Here is an 18,003-nt window from a genome sequence, read left to right on the forward strand (position 1 = left end):
ATCACCTAGGCACCATACATCGCTATTACACCACTATCGTCCTGTTCTTATTGGCAAATCATACAAACATGCATTCTTCCTCCTGAGCATCGCATGACTGGGAAACACTTCCAACTGATTCTGAGATTCATCAAAGCAAAATGGTGGACTGTTGCGATTTTAGTTGTGTGGTTGTTTTGTGAGCCTGATGTACGTGCAGTGTGTATTCAAATTGATTATTGTGGGTCATATATGATGTATATCTCTTTTATGTGCAATCAGTTTTAATTGGATTTCTTTTCATTTATACTCTATCCTCTAGGATGTGCTTTGATGTTGCTTTGTGATTTTTCTTGTTTCTTTTCATTCTTAACATCAATTTATCTAGGTAGTATGTCACAATTGGAGCTGCTCCAGGTGGAGCTAGAGGGCTACTTTATACACAGTTGGGTAGTTGAGTTCAGAGGATGCCAGTTTAGGGTTTCACATGATAAACCTGTGGGGTTGTGAGATGGAAAAGGAAAGAAAGAAAAGAAAGTTATGATAAAAGAAATGTGTTTTCAGTTTCTGTACTTTTCTCTGACTCTTTCTTTGTGAACTATTGTAGACTACTTTGACCTATTTGAGTATCAAACACTATAACTGCACTTTGAATTCAAGTAAAAAAACTATTTAATAGAATATATATATATACATAGTGATAAATACATGATATGTCTACGATATAATGCAATGAAATGTCATAATGCTGAAACGATCATTATATGTATAACCAGTAGGGGGCGTACGTTGACTTTTCAATACCTTGAACTTTCAAAATAAAAGATCCTGTTTAAAACTCAGCGGCAGAACTTACGTGCTCTATTAGGATTTAAAACCGATGGTTTATGATTAACCTGCTTATTATTTATAAGTACTCGCTCACAAGTATAAATTATGACACCAACACTTTGTCCGTTCATCTGACCTACACATGCGTCTTGTTTTCACTTCCGGGGTGTGTGTGTCAGTGTTACCAGGGGCCAATGACATAGTGAAGGAGTCAGTGAAAACAGTGGTGTAACAAACTTTGTTATCCCACATGGTTTGAACCCGGACACACGCGCTGAATCCGTGTCCGACATGTCGTCCCCCGCCTCGGGTTATTCAGAGGAGCAGCAGCGCAGAGGAGCGCAGGTAAACAAACTACAGGATGCTAACGTGTTAGCTCCAGAGTTAGCTTCACTTTGGATGATGCTGTTGTTGTCTCCTGCTGTTCTAATCTCATCAGTTAGTCTGTGAAGTGGCGCTGTCTGCCGACGAGCCCATTGTCTGTGAACTAACTAATGAATTCAACATGGATCCTGATACATGTGGTGTGTGTGTTGATGTGCAGATGCCAGTGGGTGTTGACTACATCCCCACGGAGGAGGAGAAGACTGTGTTCAGAGAGTGCAACCAGGAGAGCTTCTGGTACAGGTGTAAGTTCATATCATGCACACACACACACACACACACGTGTCAGACTGCTGTTTTTAAAGGGATAGTTCACCCAGAAATGAATATTCACTCATTATCTACTCCCCACAATGCCGATGGGGAGTGGTTGGGTGAAGTGTTTGAGTCCACAAAACCCTTTAGGAGTTTCAGGGGTAAAAGATGTTTCAGTTAAATCCAAACCAATGAAGTAAATGGTGACCACTTCTTCAAAACAACAGGTGCAATCCAAGTTTCCGGAAGCCCTGACATTCAAATTCATTTACACCATGTTTGTAGCCTAAATGTCTGCTGTGATCCACGCGTGAACAGATAAGCATATCAGAGGACATTTAGGTTTAAAACATGGTGTAAATGACGCTGTTTTGAGTCGAATTTGAATGTCTGGGCTTACGGACACTTGGATGACACCACAGGAGCTGTATGGAGGCATTTTAAGTAGTTTTTTTTTTTAACAGTTACTTCACTGGTATTGGATTTGGCTGCAACGCTGTTTACCCCTGAAACTCCAAAAGTGGTTTGTGGACTCAAACACTTCACCCACCCCTCCATCAGCATAGTGATGAGTGGATAATGATTTTTAGCTGAACTATTCCTTTGATTTAACATGGTGAAAATTTGCTTCTGTGTCTCCTCTGTATTCATCAACGTGCTTCCTTCACAGCGGTGCCCTTCTCTGTGGTCGGCATGGCTCTCACCCAAGCCCTGGTTGTTAAAGGTAAGACTGTGCACAATGTGGAGTAATCAACCAAATATCAGTGAACGGATGTAAACACGTGTGGAGTTTTTAAGTTGACCATATTCCGTTTTATTTGTAGGGACCCTGTCTGCATCTCCAAGGTTTGGATCGCTACCCAAAGTGGCCTGTGAGTTCTTGAATGTTAAGATGGGAGAGAAACACACTCAGAACCATTATATCAAAGTGTCGACTAACTGTTATAACAACACCTCAGATAACTATTATCATATCAACATTAAACTAATTTATATAGAGAGAGAGAAAATGTCCCATGTGTGGAATTTCTAACATGGGTTATTATTTCTGTGCTTGTCTCCAGTTGCTGGCTTTTGTGGCTACCTGGTTGGGAAGATGTCGTACATGAAGACGTGCCAGGAGAAGTTCAAGAGGTTGGAGAGCTCTCCTCTGGGAGAAGCTCTTAGACTGAGGACGGGGCAGCCTCAACAAAAGTGAGTATAGCACACTTGTTTGTATTACTGCATGTTTTGATCTATTGAACTTCCCCTTTACCATTATTGTGTTCTCACAGTTCCAGGGGTCCCCAGACGGAGATGAGTGACCCAGACAACCAGTCATTTGACCCCATGTTCAAGCCAGCAGATTCCACCAGCCCAATGGCCCGCAACAGCAGAGACTATGAGTACGGCTTCAAAACCGAGGCACCCAAAGCAGACGACCTCAGCGCCACAGGTGAAAAAACTAAATACTGATTATTGCACTGTGCAAATTTGTTTATTTTTGTATTCTGCACAAATCAACCCTTCGGACCATTTTGCTAATCAACATAATGTGTATGTTTCTCTGTCCCTGTCCCCATCAGCGTCAGTCCAGTCATATATGGACGAGGAGGAGCCCAGTAGGAAATCGATCCTCTATGAGGACCTGAGGGTCAAAAACAGAGAGAACTACGAGGTTGCACTAACCCAGAAGGCTGAAACGCTGCTCAAAACAACACCTGAGAAGGAGCGAGAAAGACCCAAGAAAGAGGGTAAGCTGCTGCTGCGTAAATGTGTTGAACCCCTGCTGGGTTTGGAAAAGATGAGGGGTTTATATTCAGGTGCATCTGATGTTTTTAACTTATTTTTCCTTTTTCTCTCTCTTGTCTTTTAGCAAAGAAAAACGTCTATGGAGACTCCTGGGACGAATGAGTCCTTATTTGAGCTGATGTGATTATACGACACTTGAGTCAGACTAAGCCTCAGGAGACATGAAAATGTATGAGTTTGTGATCCGTATGTATTTGTAAGTGAATCTATTAAACCAAACCGCTTGAAGACTAGAACTGCTCTGTCTTTGCTTTGGCATTGAGTTGAATTAAAAGAAAAACAATATTGAAGCTACATTTTACAGCTGCATGCACTCAATATAGTTTTTTCAGAAGCAAGTGATGGTATATTGAATTTTTGCTTGTTAGTCGATAATATGAGCATTGGTTTAGGGGAATGTATACCAACTAGATTAGTTGTTGTAAAGCTATAAACCAACAAAATATAAACAATTGAGTTTTAAAGGGAAAAATGGATGGAAGCTCTTAAAACTTTAAAGTGAGTGTCTAAATCGCCAAAAAGACATTTTGCTGACATCAAGATCAAGTGATCCAAATTAGATGAAAAACTGAAATACTGGCAAAAACATTGCATCACAAAAATAATCCTATTCATAAAAATGATGTTAAAAAAAAAAAAAAACCACTTGCCTATGACATCAGCAGGATGTAATCAACCTCAGCATTTCACCCATATATTGTTACACCTTGTCCTCTATCGTACCTGATAAAGATCTGGTAGGGTTGAAACATTGTTTTTTCCCAGTCCATTGAAGTTTTCCAATCAATTTTCAACAGGTAAATTAGAGTTTTTATCTGGTGACGGTAAAATGTTTATGCCGTATACACATGTATTTATTTGCAGAAATAAGAAACAAATAATACAAAAGACTGTCAAAATTAAAAGTATGCACAAATGTCACCTGACACATTAAAACATTCAATGTCATTTGATCATTCAAGAAGGTAGATCATCTTGTCAGTAGCCTTTTTCTTTTACTTCGTAGTCCACACAACTCGGTGACAAGAGCTGCAGCAGGTGCACTATCACTTATTGTGGTTTTGGAGAATGAAGCAGTACAAGATATGGCTTATCTGCATATGTGGGGTGTAGAACTAAAGCTGACCGTGGCTGTGAGCGTGGTGGCTGTGGTTGCAGCTGTGGCCGTGACTGAGTCCTAAGTTATGTGTCGGTCCATGTCCGTGAGAATGAAGAGGAGGAGTGGGACCAGACAGAGCACTCTTTGAGTTGGGCCAGCCTTCGTACGTCACAGTAGCAGCAGGCTTAATGCTTGATATTGGAGCATAAGCCTGGACCGGGTAGGATCCTGGTGTTGGATTGATCTGTGGAAGCAGGGTCTTCCTCCTTTCTTCTGCGGAGGCAGGGACAAACAGGACACCGCAGATGCTCCTCAGCAGCCTGAATGGCATCAGCTTCTCCACAACACCTGCCCTGGCCTCTGACACTTCCAGAAGAGAGAACCATCCTTTCCCGTACATCCACCCGACCAGGATGGCAATGACATTACAGGGGAGCACACAGTGAGGAAAGAGGGCGGTGGCGAGGATGAGGAACACCCAGGGGAGAGCCATGGCGGGGAAACTGACTCCACACAGGAACCCTTTGGTCACCTTGGTGTGCATGGTGGTCAGAGCCACACAGGCCAGGGCCACAGGGACCAGGCCCTCGGTGTGAGTCTGGCTGCTGTCGCCCTGCAGCAGCAGATCCAGGAAGCTGTAACACAGGCCGGTGGTGGTGGACAGCAGCAGGAAGACAGACAGGAAGCGGACGGTGCCCACACCTTTCTCCAGGCTGCCACAGAGGAACACCAGGGCTGTGATGTTCAGGAGCAGCTGAGCTAAACTTCTATGATAGACGGGGAACACGAAGAGTCTGTGGATGTGTCCACTTTGGAAAACAGCGGCGCCGACACTGAGGAAACCCTGAGTTAAGCTGAAGTACGTTTGAATAAAGAACAAAGCACATGATAGCAGGGCCAGTGTGAAAACACCACAGGTGATGACAGGAACCAGGTCTTTTACAACCTCTGACATTATTTTCAAGTAATCCATAACTGTCATTGAACTATTTAACTACAGTCATTCACGGCTAATTGAACTGATTCAAGCGATAACCAGGAAATCACCAAACCAACAGCGCTTCAATCGTCTCCACGCTCCCTCTGAAACAGGAAGTACTGTCTGGTCCACGTGGTGTCCGCTGTTTACTTCTCAAACTGATGCAGCTGGATGAATACAACTTCTACAATCACAGATAAATCATTTTTGCTGATGGCAGCATGAACACGACTGTGGAGAAGTAAACGAAGCAAACCAGAATAAGGCTGGATCGACTGTATGTCCGGTCAAACCATTCAAAATAAAATGCATTTAACCGAACGGTGGCAGATTCTTGATTACATGTTACTTGTGACTGCGTGGATTAGTTAAATAATTCACACATATGAGTTGCAAGTGAGTCAAAACTGTAAAATTCCAGCTCTCTAAAGCCTGCTGGGGCAAGAGGAAGGCTACATATAACGTATTGCCGTGGTTCGTATCTTATTTTGAACTAGTATTTGCTTATCTTCCGGTTTATTATTATCAGTAGTGTACTAGCAGTAGTAGTAGTAGTAGTAGTAGTAGTAGTAGTAGACTGGTCGCGCCAGGGTTGTTATAATTGTTGTTAGCAAATAGTAAAAATATAATATAATGTATAGTAGCAACAGTGGTGGGAAGTTCTCAAGGACTAAACTTTAGTACAATTTGAGATATTTAAAATGTACTTTGTATAATGCACTGATTAGATGAAAAGACCCAGTAACTTTTTAGTAGTCAAAGCTGGCTCCACATTGACAGAGGTTATAATTCAGTAATAATACATACACTGTGTAATAAGTACTTCTTGTCATACTCTGTCCACTGTGTTGATGATACCTAAACACACCTACACTAACTACAAATGTATTTTTATTTTTAAAGAAGAAATATTTATTAATGTACAATATCATATAGAATAAAGAAGGATACAAATCAAGAGATTAAAATAAGACAGGGCACATGACATATGACACAAATGACATACAGGGACTATATATTTTGACTTTTCTATTTCCCCTGTGCGGATATTGATTTTTGTTTTGTTTCAATGAGCAGTTTTTTTTTAAATGTTTAATTAAAAAAAATATAGACGATAGATATTTTTTGCTATTTTGTGATTTAGAAAAATAACTACGATGAGTTGTGCATGATGTCAAATGATCGCCTTTAAATTGTGTTATTTTTTAAATAAATAATAAATGAATCAAATGAGACGTCAGCACGTCTGCCCCCCTTCCGGTGTCGTGCGGTTACTGCGGCGGATGTTGATGTTTTGTTTCTGTTCTGCTGAAGTGAACGATGTGAACTGAATCTTCTCCGGGACGGACTGATTTATTTCCCCCGCGTGTATCACGGCTCTCCCGACACTCTCTCCCCGGTAAGCTCCCTCTGTCCGTCGGCACCGTGTCTCTCCCGGTGTCCCCCCCGGGAAGCGCGAGGCCGAGTCGTGCGATGATGGAGGACTTTGACGAGATCTACGAAGAGGAGGAGGAAGAGGAGGACGAGGACAGGGCCGCGGAGGAGCAGCTCCTCAAGTACGCTCCGGACCCGGTGGTGGTGCGAGGATCCGGCCACGTCACTGTGTAAGCGACCGGCGAGGCCCACGGGAAGGGAGAGGGGTTGTACACCGTCACCGTGAAGGGACCGGCGGCCGCCGAGCTCCCGTGGTTAGCGGGCTGCTAGCTGAGTTAGCTGCCGGTGACCTACCGTAGCCTGCGAGCTACCGTTAGCATAGAGCTAACTCAGCGAGGAGTGGCTGTAGCTTTGGTTTTAGCTGAAGTGGATCATTTGATAAATATTGTGCCTCGTTAGGTCGGATGGTTGCTTCATTAGCTGTTGTCAGTGTTATTGTTTCCTCGTATTCAGGTCTAGCTTCTATTCCAGGGCAGCAACTAATGCTTGTATACGTTATCGATGCATGTGTCACTTATTTTTGCTAAATTAAATTAGTCTTATCTAAAATGGTGGCGAGAAATAAAGGCTCATCTCGATTTCTCAGAGTTGATGTCAGATAATGTGTTAAATTAAATGAAAGTTCGAAACTGAAGAGATGTTCAGTTTATTAAAGACATCTCCTGTCTGAGGAGATGCGAAAAGTAAACATTGACATTTCTGTTTAAATAGTTGTAATTCATCGATTGTTGATTGTCTGCTGAGGTTCGATGAAGTAATGAAATCAATGATAACTGATTTCAACACAGTTTGGGAATCTTGTCAAGAAATAGCTGTGACCCCATTTAACCCCAGTTTGTTATTCCATTGAATCTTTTTTTATAATCGGTGTCAAAGTTCAGTCATAGAAACGAGGAGTTTTTAAACAAAACCACAAGAGAACAAGCATTAAACTCAACTAACAGAGCACGATCGTGTACATGATTTCTGACAAAGTCACATTGGTGGCTGCTGCTTCCAATAACTGTGAATTCACACTGGTTTCAAAATGTTTTTTCTTCACACCGGAGAATAATCAAATCTAATATTTTAGAGAATATTTAAGTTTCTTTCACTGTTTGTGATTAATTGACTTAAAGGTGATAATTGGCTAATCATGTCAGCCCTGGACTCATTGTGGTGTTTTAATGCAAGCACACCATCACAAGATACTGTACAAAAAGTACAGCTTTTATTAGATAGTTCCTACCTCTGATTTAATAACCCATGCACATGAATTTGTGTATTTTTTCCAATACTGAAATCAATATATTTTACCCTAAATTCGATAAGTTTACCCAGAGACAGGCAACTGTTTCCAGCAGACTATTAACATTAAGCTGTGGTGGCAGTAGGAACTGAAGTTTTTCGATGTCGTCTACTACAGTCTGGTAGGGAGGAGAGCAGCTTTCATTTACTCTGTAGATTTAGATCCAAACTACTGAGTTTCAATTTGTGAAAAATATTAGTTTTAATGACATTCTGCTATGCCCGTGTTGTAGTTCTGAACAATAATAATTGACTTATTTGAGTAAAATGCTAAAAACACATGTAGTAGATGTAATGCCACAAGGCAAATGTTTTTATTCAAGCCAATTATCCACATATAGTTTTTTGTGTATTCGTTTATATAACAGTCTACTTTTTTTTACCTCTCCCCTTCAGGTTTGGGCTTAGCAACAAATTTGAGTCAGAATTTCCTTCAGCACTTACAGGGAAGGTGAGTGTCATGTTGTTATTTGTCACTACATGTTAACTATGGTAAATTCTCACATTTTTCACTTTATTTACATCACATAAATATTACTTGAATCTTATTACCTTTACATAAAAATGTCTAGATCCTCCGCAGTGCAGTATGTTGCCTTTTCCCCTTTGGCACAAACATCAACACATAATTTGTTCTCATCACCAAGACAAAATACATATTAAATTCCACATTAACCTGCCATTTACGGACATGAACAGTTATTTACTATACCATGTAAATGTGCTTCCTTTAGGTGGCGCCGGAGGAATTCAAAGCCAGTATCAATCGCGTAAACAGCTGCCTGAGGAAGACGCTGCCGGTGAACGTGCGGTGGCTCCTGTGCGGCTGCCTCTGCTGCTGCTGCACGTTGGGCTTTAGTTTGTGGCCTGTGATCTGCCTCAGCAAGAGGGTGAGACATTCACCCACTGTCCATCACTCATATGATCCAGTGATTAAACCTGATTTGCAACAACAGTGTATCCAAAATCCACTTTCACAAAAGGTTAGTTGGCTGAAGAAACAAAAACAATATAATTTGACATCACTGTTGTTTTCCAGACAAGAAGATCGATAGAGAAGCTCCTGGAGTGGGAGAACAGCAGACTTTACCACAAGGTGAGTAGAGAAGACCTGTGGCTATCTGAACATTAGTATTTTAACATGTTATATACACTATCTGATCCCTGTCACACTCTGTTTACAGTTGTGTTTGCATTGGAGACTAAGCAAAAGGAAGTGTGAAACCAACAACATGATGGAATATGTAAGTATCAGCCGTGGTTAGTGTTTGAGTTCTGTTTTTGTCTTCTGGTTTTACAGCACATGGTTGATAAAAGGTGTGCAGGGCTGAGTATGTTGTGGTTCTGGTGAGGTGCTGATAAATGATCCATAATATGTCGGTTCATCAGTAGAAATATTCCGATAATGATGCGAGCATCGGGAATGCCTTAGATACTGCCCAAACGTCCAGGTGAGGCATTGGCGAGTAGGCAAATCTATGTACCAATCCGATACCACGTCGTTAAAGAACATTAGTTTAACTCAGTTAAAACTGCAATGTATATTTTCCTTGAAATCACTCTTTCTTCGCTGCTCCAAAACTGCAAAACTCCAAAAGTGATTTCTGGTGGTGTAGCATTAGCCAGTGCTAGCTAAAATGTCTACAATTTGGCAATATTTGATTCTGGAAGGTCTCAAAAGAAAACAACTGCGATGTGTACCATATGCAAGACTTCAGGTTTGGAATGGTACTCTGTATTGGCCGATATGCAATGTTTCAGGTATCAGAATTGGTATCTGAACATCTTTACTCATCAGTTACCATATTCCTGCATGGGGGGGTTGTTATCAAACACTGAGGAAAGATTTTACAACTACAAATATCTCACAGCTAAATTCATTTTATCCTGAGTCCCCACGATCTACAGCACGAACGCAAAATTCCAACATTCATATTATGCAGTAACCAACCTGATGTGACATTACATTGTTGCAAGAGCTGAGGCAGGTTCAACTTCTTCTTGGATAGTAGCCACCGTTAAAATACATGAAGAGGCTGCATTTTTTCCCACACAATGCTGATATTGGTTTGCATTGACTTGCATGTTTTCGTCTCACCCCTGCTGACGCAGTCAACATAGGGATGGGTGATAAATACTTAACCATGGTATGAACCATATTTCAACCCAATAGCAATATGACATTGCACATATGGTGATTATTCATTTGAGAAACAGTATGGGATGTCTGTTTATGGATAATCCAGTGAATTTAACATTCAGGAAATCAAGCTCCCTCACCATGTTAATGCAAAGATTCTGTGAATCTGATAGGACCATGAAGAAGTCCTGCAGCACCGATTTGCACTGTTGACCCGGAATGAACAGAGATAGTAAAGTTATGGCTACTTTGGTGGTAATGCCATCACACTTCCACTTCCACAATCTGCTTTTTTCTCTTTATCACCTGCAGGTAATCCTAATAGAGTTCCTACCTAAGATCCCCATCTTCAGACCGGATTAGCCCAACTGTGGCTGATCTCAAACCACCACTGCTGCCAGCTCGGCCACAGAACCACGATGGCTGTCAAGCTCCTTAACAACTCCCCCATCCCAAAACACCAACACAATATTTTTTGTTTACAAAGTAGCATCAATCCTTTTTTGACTCGTTGTCCCACGCATACTCCATCTACACCCTTGTTTACAAATCCAGCATCCCAGCTCCAGAACTGGAGCGGATTCACCGTTGAACCTTCACCTACGGACGAGCTGGCACACTGTTTAGCCATGCGAGCCGCTACCAGCCTGTGGGATGTCAGAGGAAACCCAGCCGCGAGAAGTATTATTGATTTCAGAGCCAGGAGCTGGAGACTGGACTCTCGAACTGAGTTCTCTAAGCTACAACTGGAATTTCTTTTTTGTCACTTGTATGTTCCCTAACCTAAGCACATGGCACAGTCAGACCATGATAAAACCAACGCTTTCATACGTTGCCTACCGTCACACCGCCAACTTCACCTGCAAAAAAATACACCCCAGTGCATTTGTATCAGTTGGTCTGGTGCTCTCGGTTCTAGGCTGTGGAGGCAATGTGACATAACGGAACTCCAAAGGAACCTTCATCCAAATCAACTCAGTAGCGGACTGACCAGTCCCACTGAAATGTGTTGGGCCAGTGGCCAAAACGGCTTAACTCACAAAAAAAAAAGTCACTTCTTATCAACTACCAGACATTGTTGTCCTCTCTCCTCCTTTCATATCTCTGCACACTTACTGTGCGTCACCCTAATCCAGTGACAATCACACACTTTGACTGTACTCCCCATAGAATGACTGGGTCTTAAATGCTACATCGTTTACCTGGAACAATTTGTGTTTTTCACCAGTGTGTGTGTGCAGGTGATTGGCTGGTTGCCAGGCAACTGCGTCTGAGTCACAGTGGAACATGTGAGGAGGCCACTGGTGTAGATGAAAGGAACGCTTGGTTTCTTTATATATTTTTTTAGTATCTCAAGTTTTGTTTACTCTTCTGGTGAAGGGGGCAGTCTGTGCTTGTTAACCTGTTCACCATGTTTGTGTGTGTGTGAGAAAAGTCTGAGGGCAAAACGTATGCAAAAAAAGACAAATCAGACATGAAGACACGCTTTACTCTGCAAAGCCGGGTTCTTTCTTTGAAGTATTTTCTTTGCCACACCTGATCTTTGTTACTTTTGTTGTAATTTATACATGTGTGAGTGTGCATTTGTGAAATAGGCCTCAGTTGTTTGTTGTTTTTTTTTCTGCAAAGGTATGGTTGTTTCCTTTTTTGTCTTCTGGACATGTGTCAACACTAAAGCACACAATCGCTTTGTCCTTAACACCTTCACATGGGCCTCTCTTCCTTATCTGCCAACCTTGGCCTGTTTATATGAGCGTTCAAGTTGAGGATGTAGGTCTTTTCTGAGAAAGTTCCTCTGTCTTAGACATAATCTGACTCATTAAATTGAGAGGCCTGGGGCGACGTAAGAGTGTTCGATCCTCTTTATTAGGCGTACGGTAATACCAGCGTTCTGTATCACGAAGCAGGATTATTAAAGTCAGCTTCATAACTGCACTGAATAAAATCTGATTACTCCCAGATCAGCATCATGGTCTTTAAAGCTGTGTTTTATATTAGCAAAAGTGAAACGTGTTACTTTTAACAATGAATCCAGAGAAAACTAGAAACTCGGTAGAACGCATACCTCCACCAGCACCCAGCAGTCCCCTTATGAAACAACATTTAAATTCACCTGATTTTTATTTGGATCTGGACCAAATTGTCCCTTAAATATGTCTGAATATTTTTCAATATCCATGAATTGTTCCTTGGGAAATCATGGAAAGTGTCAAAAGACACCCTATCAGATCCGCAATAAAATTGAATGGGTCCTTTTTCCTTGGATTATGCGTAACCCTGCCAACAAACCAACCGTCAGTCAAACGGACCCTTTCGCGTGTTTAAGATCATTGTTTTTGGTTCCCGGCCTGTAACTGTACCGACTCATTCTCACTCCCCTCATTACTCTTGTGTGCAGCAGCAGGTAGATGTTTCCAAAGATGATGAACCTACAATACGATACCTGTCCGGCACCAAACAGCTGACACACAACAAATACTTGGTGGATATTGGACATCAGATGTTGGGACATGACTCCAAACTAGGGCTGCCCATGCTTGTACAATGTATAAGCGATATATCCATATATATTAAACTTTTTTAAATTTACTTTGTTATATTGCGATAATTCTTGTTATTGTTTTATTGCCCTGCCCTACTCCAATGAATCCTGATGTTGCACTAACTATAGGGTGTGCAAATAAACAACTGTTAGCTAAAGGTTTTTAAATCAACTTTATAAAGTAATAAAGTCTGTTCCAGGCTCAATTTACTTCAGTTATCAGGCTAACTATCAATCCTGCTTTGAGATAATGGCCCAAGGCAATATATTACAGATCACATCATATAGCACATATCAATTTTATTCAACATACAATCATTTACCATCAAGTGGGAGAAAGGGGAGAAGGAAGATATGGATTAAACATCTCCCACTCAGTCCACCTCTTGATTTATCAAAACCACCCAGACACTGACTGACACTGTGAGATTGTGTGTTACACGGAAAGTTGAAAGTCGCTCGGCTCTGGTTGATTGTACGGGTCACACTCAGGGGATTATTCTAGAAAAACAATATGTAGCATTGGAGAAATCTCAGTGTCAGGTATGTTCTAAAGTTGCACCAGGGAGTCAAGTAACGACGTAACATACATCTCACGTGACTTGAACGGCTGTAAAACGATGTGTCTGGAGATTGATATGAAATTGAAACATGCCCCGAAGAAAAAAACAATTGAATCTGTCTGTGGACTTTCTGTTAAGACAGGAAGCAGTTTTATACCACAGACCCACAAATCTTGGACATTGGTTTAGTTTATCTGTTATACCAGTGGGTCGCCAATCGGCTCATCAGTCACTTTTCTATTTTTTGATTGTGGTCTGTTCTGTGTAAATGGAGGCATATGGCCATATGCAGATATCTGTGGTGTGTGTGTGCATGCACGGTGTGTGCAGATGCAAATATTCTCCGTAGATCTCAGACTGTGATTGAACCCTGCACAGAAAACAAGTCATTTTTATATAATCTTGCGTTTGCTGTTCGTTTGCGTGTGTGTGTGTGTGTGTGTGAGGGAGAGAAAGGTATATGTACATATGACTCATGAGAAAGTGTATGTACAGTAATAAACTACCAATAAACAAGGCTATGAGCATCCTCCTCTGTCAACTCAGTGTGATTTTTAATTAAGTCCACCAAGGTTATGTTTTCATCTCTGTTTGTCTGTTTGTTGTTCTGCAACACAGGGTATTTTTCAACATTAATCCTTCATTTTCAGGCAATAATTCTCTGATCTGATATGGATCTTTATAAGGATTGCGCACACTCATAGATATTAGTGCCCTAAACACGAGTCATGAGTTACTCTCTGTGAAATCAATGAAATTGTTGAAAAGGGCCCTATAAGAAAGTGAAAAAAAATCCTGGATCCCCCCCGTGATCTGGATCTGCACCAAAACCTGATGGGTTTCTTTCCTGACCCATACCACTTGTTTCCACCAAATTCCCTGGTAATCTGTTCAGTAGCTTTTGCATAATCCTGTTGACGAACAGACAAACAAACACAACATATCCTCTTTGGCAGAGTTAACTATTATATAAATACACAGAAGAACAACAGTCATACGTCATATTCATCTTACTTTTTATTAGAAGACTTCACACAGACTTGGTGTTTTCATTATGTTGTGATTAGTTGATTTTATGTTAATCATGCTCTTCCCCTGGAGATCTGTTTGATCAGGGTCTCCATTCCACCCTCGCTGTTTGCAATGTCGCCAAGCACGCTTAACACCTTAGAGCTCATGTCCTCAATGGCACTCGACAGATCAGTAGTCTCGCTTTCTTCGGCGAGAGAATCATCTGGACACAAACCTGCGACGTCGAGAGGATTGTGAATTCATTTTTCTTTTTTATCCAGGGAACAGGGCATTTCACAGGTACACAAGTTTATCATCCCACAGTCAAACCAGTGCTTCGGATTTATAGGCAGAGTGAAAAACGTGTGTGATCTAATATAAATCTAACTTCACTTGGAAATTCAATGAACAGTTGCAATGGTTTGTATGTGTTTATGTAACAGATGTGCATTTTACTGCTGGTTGTGCTGTATTAAGTTTGTTAATGGTCACACAACAGTTGAAATACTGCAGCTGCTGCACAAATGAAGACGCCATTCAAATTTTGTTTAGACAGCTAAAGGTTCCGGTACATTCTGGATTCACATGCACGGTAAAAACCTTTCACATTATAAAAAGAAATATAAATATGCAATAAAAAATTGCTTTAAACACTTGCAGCTGAATCGCTCACATGAACGTACCTTTCTCTGGGTCCATGAAAGCAGCTGCTGGTAAGTTCAGACACTCTACCTGCTTGATAAACTCCTCCTTCTCAGCAACAGACACTCCACTTCTCCTGCCTGAGGGACAGAGCAGGTGTAAAGCAGATGAACTAGTGAGTGTGTGCACAGTCATTCAAGTAAATTCAAAGATTACACAATTTGCTGATCCCTAAATTGACTATAAAAGTCTTGCTTCCTGTGAGATTCAGTTTGTGATTAATCTGACTCCCAGTCAAGAAATATGACAACATGATATTCTGACACACGTGGGAGAGGTGGCCTGTTCACTTCCTTTACTATATTGAGGAAAACTACAAATTTATCAATGCAAAAATATTCCATTGCAAAGTAAAATGCTATGAAATCCCACTTCAGTAAAAAATATTATCAGGAAAATGTACTAAATGTATCAGAAGTAAAAGTAGTAGTAAAAGTACAAGTACCTCGAAACACACTCTTAGATTTAATTATACTGCATCTATGTTTGTATCAGGCCACCACACAGTCTGTATATATAGATGGCGACACGTCTCCCACTTCCTCCCACTATCCAGAAATAAATGACAAATATCCCTGATACGAACGCTGCCATCTAGTGCATTTGTAGCCAGAATCTGTGAGGTAGCAATCGGGGGATGGAGCTGATACATACGCTCGACCAATCGTGAGTCAGTCTCAGCTGTCAATCATAATGTTTCACCCTGTTTTATAGCATCAAATAACTAATTAAAACTAGTGGAAAAAATGAGAACTTGGACAAACATGAGTGTGATAAGAACTACTGAACCTGGCAGCAAACATCTCTGAGAAAAATCTGTTTGACTTTTTACTTTGATACATGTCCCAGGGGAGGCAGGGTTTATGACCTACACTGCAGCCAGCCACCAGGTGGCGATCGAGACCCTTTGGCTTCACTTTTGAGGAGCATGTCGTCCGTCTTTACAGTCCATCATTGTGTCATGACATTATTGGAATATATAGGAATTTTGGATCACTATTATAATGAAGTACCTTGATTAATCAGGTATCTAATTAAGGGGATTAGCAGAGAACAGACTGTGACTACATCTCCCATCAGTCTGTGTGTCTTTATTCTTACTCAGGAGCTGCAGGCCGATGTATGTGCTTCCTCCAAGGGTGAATCTTGAGTGGAAAACAAGGCAGTCGAAGCAGCCAGTATTCAGCAGGGTGACAGCAGAAGAGTAAGGTTTCACTATGGACACACAAATACATATAAACACACAAATCAAGACATGCACAGAGGGCTGTTGCAATGCTAGAGACAAAGTTCATATCTGTTTGCGCAGTGCAGGTTCCATCAATACTACTCACCCATATACAGAGTGCTGTTTTGCAAGGTCAGCTTAGTTCTGACAGAGAAGCATCGGCCAAACCTTTCACAAGAACAAATAAAAAAAAGAAACAAAAAAAGTTGAAATTGTGCTACCAACTTTTTTTAAATGTGAAGGCAGTATTTTTGATTCACTTGTGAGATTTAAGCTTTATGTTACATTTTTTGAACTTGATAATGATTGATGGCATCACTCTCGTTGGCAGCCGTGGTTTTGCCCCAGCCGCTTTCCAAAAACCGATCGGTCAGCAACCTGGACCCTGGAAAGGTTGTGCTTTCTGCTATGTATATCCATTTCCCCAGCAGCTGAAAGCGACAGTCCCAACCTCAGTTACGTAAAATGACAGATATGGTCACATTCAAAATAAAACAATATGCACAAAGTGAGATTGTGAGAAACTGGGGGCAAGTGAGATAAGAGAGTGCGTTTTACCTGGTCTCTTCCCTGGATTACAACAGGTTGGATTAGAGTCTCACAGCTCGTCACAGGAGCCGACTGTCCGACAGACAGAAGACTGAGCGCAGCCACGGCAACATAAACAACCTCCATCATCATGGCTCCTGATTCAGTGTGTCTGTGTATCTCACTGGTCACAGTTTCAAGCTGACTGCCTCTTATTCAGGACAAAACGGGTGCATCAGAGGCTCATTCCAAATTAAATCGTCCTCTGTTTACACTTGTGTTGCAATGTGGTAGATACGGGAAGGTCAGCGGGGGAGAAAGAGTATGAACCCTGTTACCAATGGTGCATATTATACCTGATACAGGTGGGTGTGGATTTTAATTTCTTCACATAAAGTTCAGTTAGTTTTCCTTATCACACCTTAACTTGTAAGTTCTGTGATGGAAATTCATCTTGAGATTTGAAATAATGAAATTCTCAGACTGGAGTTGCCTTTGAGTCTTTATAATAGTAAGCTCTGCAGAGGTTACACAACAAGCACGGGTGCTCAAAATGGAACTGGCCGCAAGTTCACAAAAGCCAGAACTTATACAAAGAGGCGTTTCATAAAACATAATATGAAAAAAGACATGAAAGACATGAGATCATCTGTGTCTGTCCGTCCGCTGTAGCAGTCGGAAGAAAAACATCACCAAATAAGGGCATGCACCCTGTTGATCAAGGTCATAGCAGTGAGACACCGCCAAATAAGGGTTCCATCCTGTCAGGTAGACAGTATCACAGCAGTGAGACACCTGGTCAGGGGGATTTCCAATACCTTAGACACTGGCTAGTTGAATTTTCCACTACACTTCCTATTCATAATATGATCATAACAGTAATCATAAATAATGTGTTATTTATATTCTGTATAATTTACCTGAATCTGCAAGAATCTGAAGTCGTCAAATGCATGTAATGCAGTCAAAATTATGTAATTTAATGTAATTAGAGAAAGGGGAATGTATATTGGTTTTTAGTTTCACAACTAATCTGAGTACACCCTTACATGAGATGGAAATCCAATGACAAATAACTGGCTTTAGATTCAGCTGAAGAAGGAAACTGTTTTTCAGAGCAAAACCCTCCAGAAGATGGTGGAGACCAAAAAAGAGCTAATAGGAGAGCGGCTATTGGACTTTAAATGTGCAATATGCCACCTCGGCTGCTCGGGGTCTCTCAATCAAAACAATAACAGGACACAAGTCAA

The 18,003-nt window shown here is 41.2% G+C and overlaps 4 protein-coding genes across 4 annotated transcripts; 2 read left to right on the top strand and 2 right to left on the bottom strand.

The window, feature by feature from the left end:
- Nucleotides 1–946: 946 nt before the first annotated feature.
- On the top strand, nucleotides 947–3,473 carry LOC118100252 (OCIA domain-containing protein 1). Its single transcript, XM_035145138.2, has 8 exons — nucleotides 947–1,155; nucleotides 1,355–1,439; nucleotides 2,120–2,173; nucleotides 2,274–2,321; nucleotides 2,514–2,643; nucleotides 2,724–2,884; nucleotides 3,015–3,182; nucleotides 3,305–3,473. The coding sequence occupies exons 1-8, from the start codon at nucleotides 1,102–1,104 to the stop codon at nucleotides 3,340–3,342; spliced, it is 738 nt and encodes a 245-aa protein (XP_035001029.1). The 5' UTR covers nucleotides 947–1,101; the 3' UTR covers nucleotides 3,343–3,473.
- A 120-nt stretch (nucleotides 3,474–3,593) lies between these two features.
- Nucleotides 3,594–5,579, bottom strand: rhbdd2 (rhomboid domain containing 2). Its single transcript, XM_035145126.2, has one exon. The coding sequence runs from the start codon at nucleotides 5,319–5,321 to the stop codon at nucleotides 4,356–4,358; it is 966 nt and encodes a 321-aa protein (XP_035001017.1). The 5' UTR covers nucleotides 5,322–5,579; the 3' UTR covers nucleotides 3,594–4,355.
- Nucleotides 5,580–6,604: 1,025 nt separating this feature from the next.
- chic2 (cysteine-rich hydrophobic domain 2) lies at nucleotides 6,605–13,816 on the top strand. Its single transcript, XM_035176016.2, has 6 exons — nucleotides 6,605–6,922; nucleotides 8,436–8,490; nucleotides 8,774–8,929; nucleotides 9,079–9,135; nucleotides 9,224–9,283; nucleotides 10,492–13,816. The coding sequence occupies exons 1-6, from the start codon at nucleotides 6,792–6,794 to the stop codon at nucleotides 10,540–10,542; spliced, it is 510 nt and encodes a 169-aa protein (XP_035031907.1). The 5' UTR covers nucleotides 6,605–6,791; the 3' UTR covers nucleotides 10,543–13,816.
- A 467-nt stretch (nucleotides 13,817–14,283) lies between these two features.
- On the bottom strand, nucleotides 14,284–16,991 carry LOC118120752. The gene is made up of 6 exons (XM_035176003.1): nucleotides 16,784–16,991; nucleotides 16,511–16,656; nucleotides 16,332–16,393; nucleotides 16,099–16,212; nucleotides 14,979–15,077; nucleotides 14,284–14,530 (listed from the first exon to the last, which is right to left on the bottom strand). Exons 1-6 carry the CDS (start codon nucleotides 16,904–16,906, stop codon nucleotides 14,367–14,369), a joined length of 708 nt encoding a protein of 235 aa, XP_035031894.1. The 5' UTR covers nucleotides 16,907–16,991; the 3' UTR covers nucleotides 14,284–14,366.
- Between the last annotated feature and the right edge of the window lie 1,012 nt (nucleotides 16,992–18,003).

Source organism: Hippoglossus stenolepis, chromosome 2 (assembly GCF_022539355.2).
Source record: "Hippoglossus stenolepis isolate QCI-W04-F060 chromosome 2, HSTE1.2, whole genome shotgun sequence".
NCBI lineage: Eukaryota > Metazoa > Chordata > Actinopteri > Pleuronectiformes > Pleuronectidae > Hippoglossus > Hippoglossus stenolepis.

Excerpts from the sequence above, each read along its gene's own strand:
- LOC118100252 (XM_035145138.2), top strand. The coding sequence starts at position 1,102 with ATGTCGTCCCCCGCCTCGGGTTATTCAGAGGAGCAGCAGCGCAGAGGA. Across the intron at positions 1,156-1,354 it reads AGCAGCGCAGAGGAGCGCAG|ATGCCAGTGGGTGTTGACTA; the intron begins GTAAACAAACTA and ends GTTGATGTGCAG. Across the intron at positions 2,644-2,723 it reads ACGGGGCAGCCTCAACAAAA|TTCCAGGGGTCCCCAGACGG; the intron begins GTGAGTATAGCA and ends GTGTTCTCACAG.
- rhbdd2 (XM_035145126.2), bottom strand. The coding sequence starts at position 5,321 with ATGACAGTTATGGATTACTTGAAAATAATGTCAGAGGTTGTAAAAGAC.
- chic2 (XM_035176016.2), top strand. The coding sequence starts at position 6,792 with ATGATGGAGGACTTTGACGAGATCTACGAAGAGGAGGAGGAAGAGGAG. Across the intron at positions 8,491-8,773 it reads CTTCAGCACTTACAGGGAAG|GTGGCGCCGGAGGAATTCAA; the intron begins GTGAGTGTCATG and ends TGCTTCCTTTAG. Across the intron at positions 9,136-9,223 it reads ACAGCAGACTTTACCACAAG|TTGTGTTTGCATTGGAGACT; the intron begins GTGAGTAGAGAA and ends CTCTGTTTACAG.
- LOC118120752 (XM_035176003.1), bottom strand. The coding sequence starts at position 16,906 with ATGATGATGGAGGTTGTTTATGTTGCCGTGGCTGCGCTCAGTCTTCTG. Across the intron at positions 16,657-16,783 it reads TAATCCAGGGAAGAGACCAG|CTGCTGGGGAAATGGATATA; the intron begins GTAAAACGCACT and ends TGTCGCTTTCAG. Across the intron at positions 14,531-14,978 it reads TTTCATGGACCCAGAGAAAG|GTTTGTGTCCAGATGATTCT; the intron begins GTACGTTCATGT and ends TCGACGTCGCAG.